The 7,352-nt window shown below is 48.1% G+C and overlaps 2 protein-coding genes across 2 annotated transcripts; both read right to left on the reverse strand.

The window, feature by feature from the left end:
- Nucleotides 1-5,269: 5,269 nt before the first annotated feature.
- Fam220a (family with sequence similarity 220 member A) lies at nucleotides 5,270-5,906 on the reverse strand. The gene is made up of 2 exons (XM_045143500.1): nucleotides 5,415-5,906; nucleotides 5,270-5,329 (listed from the first exon to the last, which is right to left on the reverse strand). The coding sequence occupies exons 1-2, from the start codon at nucleotides 5,904-5,906 to the stop codon at nucleotides 5,270-5,272; spliced, it is 552 nt and encodes a 183-aa protein (XP_044999435.1).
- Nucleotides 5,651-6,171, reverse strand: LOC123458747 (small integral membrane protein 10-like protein 2A). Its single transcript, XM_045143907.1, has one exon. The coding sequence runs from the start codon at nucleotides 6,169-6,171 to the stop codon at nucleotides 5,965-5,967; it is 207 nt and encodes a 68-aa protein (XP_044999842.1). The 3' UTR covers nucleotides 5,651-5,964.
- Nucleotides 6,172-7,352: the final 1,181 nt, after the last annotated feature.

A 7,352-nucleotide genomic window follows, 5' to 3' on the forward strand; every position in this document is an offset into this window, starting at 1 on the left:
CTACTGTGTGCCATTGTGCTGTGTGCAGTGCTCACTTTTCAGAAGGCACCATTCATGGTAATGGCTTTGTAAAGGATCCCCCAAAGTTTGTACATTGCACACTCAGACAACCATGCATGCGTCCGAATCCCTCCTACTTGGCAGTTCAACAGAGGTTTTCTATTGTTGGCTAGCAAGTTACCACATATTTAGATTTGGGGGTTGAAACATGTTTATTATCTACCTTTTTAAAAGTTACATCGTGTTTCTGTGTGTGTGTACACATGCACCAAGCCCCTTTAGCACTGCAAACGAACACCAGGTGCTTACAACACCTTGTATCAGGCTTACATAGGTGGCTTGGGAATTGAACCCCAGCCAGCACCACCTTTACCCACGGAGCCATCTCCCCAGCCCCTTATCTACTACTTTTGTGGGTCAGATGTCCCAGTACACTTACCTGAATGTGCTGCCTATGGCTTCATTAAGATGCTGGCCAACTCTGCAGTTTTTTGTTTTTTGTTTTTTTTGTTCATTATTTATTTATTTATTTGAGAGCGACAGACACAGAGAGAAAGACAGATGGAGGGAGAGAGAGAGAATGGGATCGCCAGGGCTTCCAGCCTCTGCAAACGAACTCCAGATGCGTGCGCCCCCCTGTGCATCTGGCTAACGTGGGACCTGGGGAACCAAGCCTCGAACCGGGGTCCTTAGGCTTCACAGGCAAGCGTTTAACCGCTAAGCCATCTCTCCAGCCCCAACTCTGCAGTTTTATCGGGGCCCAGGGGCCACTCCCAGCTCCCTGATTGTTGGCAGAATGTGCTTCTTTGTGTGGCCCTGTAGCCCTGTTTCTCATGGGCCACTGGGTCTTCTCTTTCTTTCTTTCTTTCTTTTTCTTTTTTTCTTTTTTTTTTTTTCTTTTTTTTGTGTGTGTGTGGTTTTCTGAGGTAGAGTCCGCTCTTGCTCAGGCTAACCTGGAATTCACTATGTAGTCTCAGGGGGGCCTAGAATTCATGGCAATTCTCTTACCTCTGCCTCCTGAGTGCTGGGATTAAAAGTGTGCGCCACCACGGCCAGCCCACTGGGTCTGTCTGTCTTCTTTCTTTCTTTTCAAACTCTTATTTTATTATTTATTTATTTATTTATTTGAGAGAGCAAGAGAGTCAGAGAGAGAGAGGGAGAATAGGCACACCAGGGCCTCCAGCCACTGCAAACGAACTCAAGACACATGAGCCACCTGTGCATCAGGTTTATGTGGGTTCTGGGGAATTGAACCGAGGCCCTTTGGCTTTGCAGGTAAGCTCCTTAACCTCTAAGCCATCTCTCCAGCTCCAAACTCTTATCTTAAAATATTTTATTTTTATTTATTTATTTGACAAAGAAAGAGGGAGAGAGAGAGAGAGAATGGGCACACCAGGGCCTCCAGCCACTGCAAACAAACTCCAGACATATGCGCCCCCTTGTGCATCTGGCTAACATGGGTCCTGGGGAATTGAACCTGGATCCTTTGGCTTTGCAGACAAATGCCTTAATGCCTTAACCATTAATCCATCCCTCCAGACCCCAAACTCTTATTTTAAAGCAGGATTTCACTTAAGTTGTCCAGGCTGGCCTTGAACTTACTTTGTAACCCAGGCTGACCTTGAACTTTGGATTCTTCTTTTTTTGTGTGACAACTTCCATAATTATAAACAACCACTGGGTCCTTCTTAACTCTTGCAGGCTGCTTTCAGTTCCTTGGCGCCAGGTGGGTCCCCACAGTCGCCCCCAACACTGATGCGCGCTCTGTCTTCCAGCCCTGCTGCAACCTGTCTCATGCTTTTTGATCCTCTGGGACCAGGAGAAAACCCCTCAGCTTTTGAAGGGCTCTGTGACTTAGTCAGCTTACCTAGGTAGTCTCCCCATTTTTAAACCAACTAATCCTGCCAAATCCCTTCATGGCAGCCCCTAGATTAGTGTTTGGCTGGCGTCAGAGGCTGATAAGTATATACCAGGGGCCAGAAATCTATGGGCCCATTTTAGCAACCTGCCTACCACATTCCACCTCTCCTAACCTGTTCTTTCCCTTCCTTGAACCTGATGTGATGGGAAAAGCCAGTCCAAATCACTTGGGCTTTCTTGTGCCATACACTCACCCCCTGAACACTCTGGCACTGCTGTCCTCCACACGTGGCAAGCCATCTGCAGGGAATATCAGCTGGTATCTTCTAATTCAGTCTTCCTGGAGACAGCCAGCTCCTACAGGGGCTCAGTCCTCCTCTTGATGCCAGCCACAAGCTCAGGTTGTTTTACTCATGCTTCTGATCACCCAGCTATCAGCTGGGATCCCACAGCCTCCTCCTCTGATTTGATTCATTGGCTTGAGTAGCTCCTAGAAAGGGAAGCATTTGCAGGGTTTTGTAAAGAATAATATGGGCCTTGAGATGTAGCTCAGCTGGTAGAACGTCTGCCTAGCATACACAAGGCTACGGGTTCAATTTCCAGCATCAAATCAAACTGGGTATGGTGGCAATCCCAGCACTCAGGAGGACAGCCTGGGTTACATAGGACCTGTCTCAAAAGATAAAAGAGAGATGGGGGCTGGAGAGATGGCTTAGCGGTTAAGCGCTTGCCTGTGAAGCCTAAGGACCCCGGTTCGAGGCTCGGTTCCGCAGGTCCCACGTTAGCCAGATGCACAAGGGGGCACACGCGTCTGGAGTTCGTTTGCAGAGGCTGGAAGCCCTAGCGTGCCCATTCTCTCTCTCCCTCTATCTGTCTTTCTGTGTCTGTCGCTCTCAAATAAATAAATTTAAAAAAAAAAAAAGAGAGAGATGGGTGTGGTGGCACATGCCCTTAATCCCAGCATTTGGGAGGCAGAGTTAGGAGGATCACTGTGAGTTCAAGACCACCCTGAGAACTATATAGTGAATTCTAGGTCAGCCTGACCTAGAGCAAGACCACATTGGGAAAAAAAGAGAGAGAGATTGAGAGAGAGAAGCGTATTATAAAAGAAATGCCAATGAAGGGATGCATAGGGTGAGGTCCAGCAGAAGGCATGGAGTTTCCTTCCAGGCCAGCTTGGGGTGCCCACCCTCCAGGATCCACCATAGGCTCAGCTGTCCAGAATCTCTCTAAGTCCTGCTGCCCTTTTTTGGTTTAATGGAGACTTCATTGCGTGCATGGACTTGGACGCCTGTGTCAAATGTGATCACACAAAAAGGGTGTGATAGGATGCTAATTGACTAATTGACTAGTCAGAGAACCCAGTGAACCTGTCCAGATTCTTTTTTTTTTTGAGGTCAGGTCTCACTCTAGCCCAGGCTGACCTGAAATTCACTCTGTAGCCCCAGGCTCTTGTTGAACTCTCAGTGATTCTCCTACCTTTGCCTCCCAAGTGCTGGGATTAAAGCATGCGCCACCACTTCTGGCTAGATTTTTTTTAATTTTTTTTTTGTTTATTTTATTTATTTGGGAGTGACAGAGAAAGAAAGAGGCAGATAGAGAGAAAGAGAAAGAGAATGGGCACGCCAGGGCCTCCAGCCACTGCAAACAACTCCAGATGCGTGTGCCCCCTTGTGCATCTGGCTAACGTGAGTCCGGGGGAAATATGGCCTCGAACCAGGGTCCTTAGGCTTCACAGGCAAGCGCTTAACCACTAAGCCATCACTCCAGCCCTAGATTATTTTTTTTAAAAAGGTATTTGGGGGCTGGAGTGATGGCTTAGCAGCTAAGGTACTTCCTTGCAAAGCCAAAGGACCCAGGTTTGTAAAGCCAGGTGCACAAGGTGGCACATGCATCTGGAGTTTGTTTGCAGTGGCTGGAGACCCTGGTGTGCCCATTCATACACACACTCTCTCTCAAATATAAAGATTCTTCTTCTTTTTTTTTTGTAGGCTCTTGCTCTAGCCCAGGCTGACCTGGAATTCACTATGTAGTCTCAGGGTGGCCTTGAACTCACAGCAATCCTCCTACCTCTGCCTCCCGAGTGCTGGGATTCAAGGCATGCACACCAACACGCCCCACTGAAAAAAATTTATGGTATATGTTAATATTTCACATACTTTATTGTAGAGAAAGGGGCAGAGATTGAGAGAAAGAATGGGCACACCAGGGCCTCCAGCCACTGCAAACGCCTCCTTGTACATCTGGCGTACATGGGTCCTGGGGAATCGAGCCTTGAACCAGGGTACTTAGGCTTCACAGGCAAGTGCTAAGCTGCTAAGCCATCTCTCCAGCCCCCCACGTACTTTTTTTTTTTTATGCTAAAGAACAGACTTTATTCATTTTCCCAAAACACTAAAACAGCACATGGCATAGTAACTTAGCACACAGTATAAATGATGTATGCAATGCATTATCCCTTAAATGGCTGATTTTAACTCTGAGTTCAGGAGTCCTAAAAAAATTATACATTCTTAAATGAATGACCTTTATTAAAGTTATCAACAAACAACAAAAATCTTAATGTAAAAGAGACCTCAATTCCTAGGACCTGGAAACTGTGTCACGGAAATACTTGATTTGCTTTTCTGTTATCTGTGCTATGGAAAATAGACTCATCATTCCTTCATACGCAGGAGAACCCTGTTGGGACTCCTAGCTTGAGAAGATGATTCCAAGGTTAATATTTCAACATCACCATATGTGTCTCCAATTAAACTGCTTCAAGTGGAGGGAGGAAAAGGAGAGGAAACTTTGCTGCAGGTCAGAGTTATTCTATGAAATGCAGACATGGTAACAGCTCACTGTGAACTGAGCAAAGCTTGCATAATAAAAAGTAGAGCAGGTAGACAGAAAAATCCACTCCCATTAGGCAATCAGAGACCGGCAGAGATGGACGGTGTCTGGGACAGTAGCCCTTTAGAACGGGGATCTGAGAAGATACATAAAGAACCTCACGTGAAGTCACTGCGCTCTCACTGGACGTCATGCTGGATACATCATCATCTACAGAAAGGGTTTCTCAGTCCTGAGCCTCTTCCCAGCACAACTTAAAACATGCTCGACAATTTCCTTCTGCACCAACCAGCAAGGTCCGTCTAGTCATCCACATGGACTCCTGGGAGCAGGGACTGGATCGCTGTGCTCTACGCATCCTGGCTCAAGGCAAAAGAAATCCTCCTAAGACAGCTTTCAAAATTAACCTACTGTTTTTATTGTTCTCCTGTACCTTAACTATGGCATGAGAGATTTGCTAATTCCAAAGGTGGTAAAGCCAGTAGCCCCAGTATTATCTGGAGACCATTTGAAGTACTTTTTATACTTGAAACAATTTTCTTGCAGCCTATTGTTTGCTCTGAAAACAAGGGCTTTAATAGGGTAAGGAGAAAACATCTTGTCTCATCTTCCAGGAGAACTTCAGGAAGGTCACCTGGCATCCAGAGCAGATCAGAATGCAGACAAGACAGTTCTAACTCAGGAAAAGCGCTTGGCAGTTCACACTTAAAGAATCCCACATCCCATGGTTTGGGGTGGCCTGGCCATCCCGACACCCAGAGCTCTCCTTTGGGGTACTGTCCTTCTTGGCTATCTGTGGCTCTGGGTCCTCCCTCCAGCCAGTCCCTCCTCAGGGCTTCCTTCATGGCACCATACACCCTAGCAAGGCGCTCCTCCACAGGGCCAGGGGGCAGACCCTCATCCTTGCGCACAGCAGCGGCCAGGGTTGGACCTCTTCCTGTTGACTCAGTCAGTGGATGCAGTTTGTCGCCACTGTGAAGCAAATGATCGGCGCAGCTCAGGTCACTCTTCATTTCCAAGGAGACTGCCTCATCCTGTGATTTTCCATTGGCTCCAACCACAGGCTGGTCCTTCTTGGAAGGCACTGCTGGGCAGGGGCTCCCCCTCTGGGTTCTTTTCTTAAGGCCACTTAAGAGTTTGTCCAGGTCACCTCCTCCAGAACACTTCACGTTTGCCAGGCAGGTGTCCAGGGTCCCTCTTCTGCCCCCCATGCTTCGTGTCCTCTGATACAGTGAGCTGGGGTGACGCCTGTCAGTCAAGGAATGACCTTCAGTGGATTTCAATATGAACCTGCGGGCGCACGTTGAGCATCATGGACGCCACGATGTACAGGTAGGGGAAGTTGATGCGCAGCCTCCAAGCCAGGTCGAAGAAGATGAGCAGCGTGCGGGTGAGCCCCTTGCAGAAGACCCCATAGGAGCGCGCGGCGGCCGAGCGCGGGAGCCGGACAGCCAGGCCCGACAGAGCCGCCGCCATGTAGAGACCGGCGCTCCCTCCCACCGCCTCCCCCGCTCGGCCGCGTCGCCTCGCGTCCTCCGGGACCTCGGCCCCGGGCCGCTGGCCTGCGCTCGGCGCTCTCAGGCAATCCGGGAGGCGGCGTCGAGCCGAGGACGCTCGTCACGCTCCGCCAGCCGCTGCCTGGTCCCCGCCCCTGTTTTTTTTTATTATCGACAATAAACCATGGTAATTTCTCCCCCATCCACTTTCCCCTTAACTCCATTCTCCATCATATCTCCTCCTCCTCTCAGTCTCTCTTTTATTTTCATGTCATCATAAAAGATGCTTTTTTTAAATATATTTTGGCTGGACATGGTGGTGCACACCTTTAATCCCAGCACTCGGGAGGCAGAGGTAGGAGGATTTCCATGAGTTTGAGGCCATCCTGAGACTACATGGTAAATTCTAGGTCAGCCTGGCCTAGAGCAAAACCCTACCTCAAAAAACCAAAAAAATAATAAAAATTTATATGTGTATGTGCGTAGGTTGGGAAGGTGGCTTAGTGGTTAAAGATGCTTGCTTATAAAGCCTGAAGACCCAGGTTCAATTCCCCAGTACCCATGTAAGGCCAGATAAGCCAGATAAACAGGTGATGCATGCATTTGGAGTTTTTGTTGTTGTTTTTGTTTATTGAGGTAGGGTCTCATTCAGGCCCAGTTCATTTGCCTGGTGTGCCCATTCTCTCTCTCTCTCCTTGCCTATTTCTCTCTCCCTCTTTCTCTCCCAAATAAGTAAATAAATAAATTTTTTAAAAAAATTAAAAAAAAGAATGAATAGCCGGGCGTGGTGGCTCACGCCTTTAATCCCAGCACTCCAGAGACAGAAGCAGGAGGATTGCCGTGAGTTCAAGGCCACCCTGAGACTCCATAGTGAATTCCAGGTCAGCCTGGGCTAGAGTGAGACCCTACCTCGAAAAAACAAAACAAAAATAAATGATAGGGGCTAGGGAGATGGGCTCAGTGGTTAAATGTGTTTGCTTGCAAAACCTGCCAGCCTGGGTTCGACTCCTCATTCCCCACATAAAACCAGAGCCCAAAGCTGTGCATGCATCTGAAGTTCTTTTGGCACACCCATGATCTCCTCTCAATTAACTAAAAAGTGTTTAAAAAGTATAGCACGTGCTGAGCCCTCAATGCCTGTGACAGCACCCTTTCCAGAGC

This window comes from Jaculus jaculus, chromosome 2, assembly GCF_020740685.1.
Source record: "Jaculus jaculus isolate mJacJac1 chromosome 2, mJacJac1.mat.Y.cur, whole genome shotgun sequence".
Lineage (NCBI taxonomy): Eukaryota > Metazoa > Chordata > Mammalia > Rodentia > Dipodidae > Jaculus > Jaculus jaculus.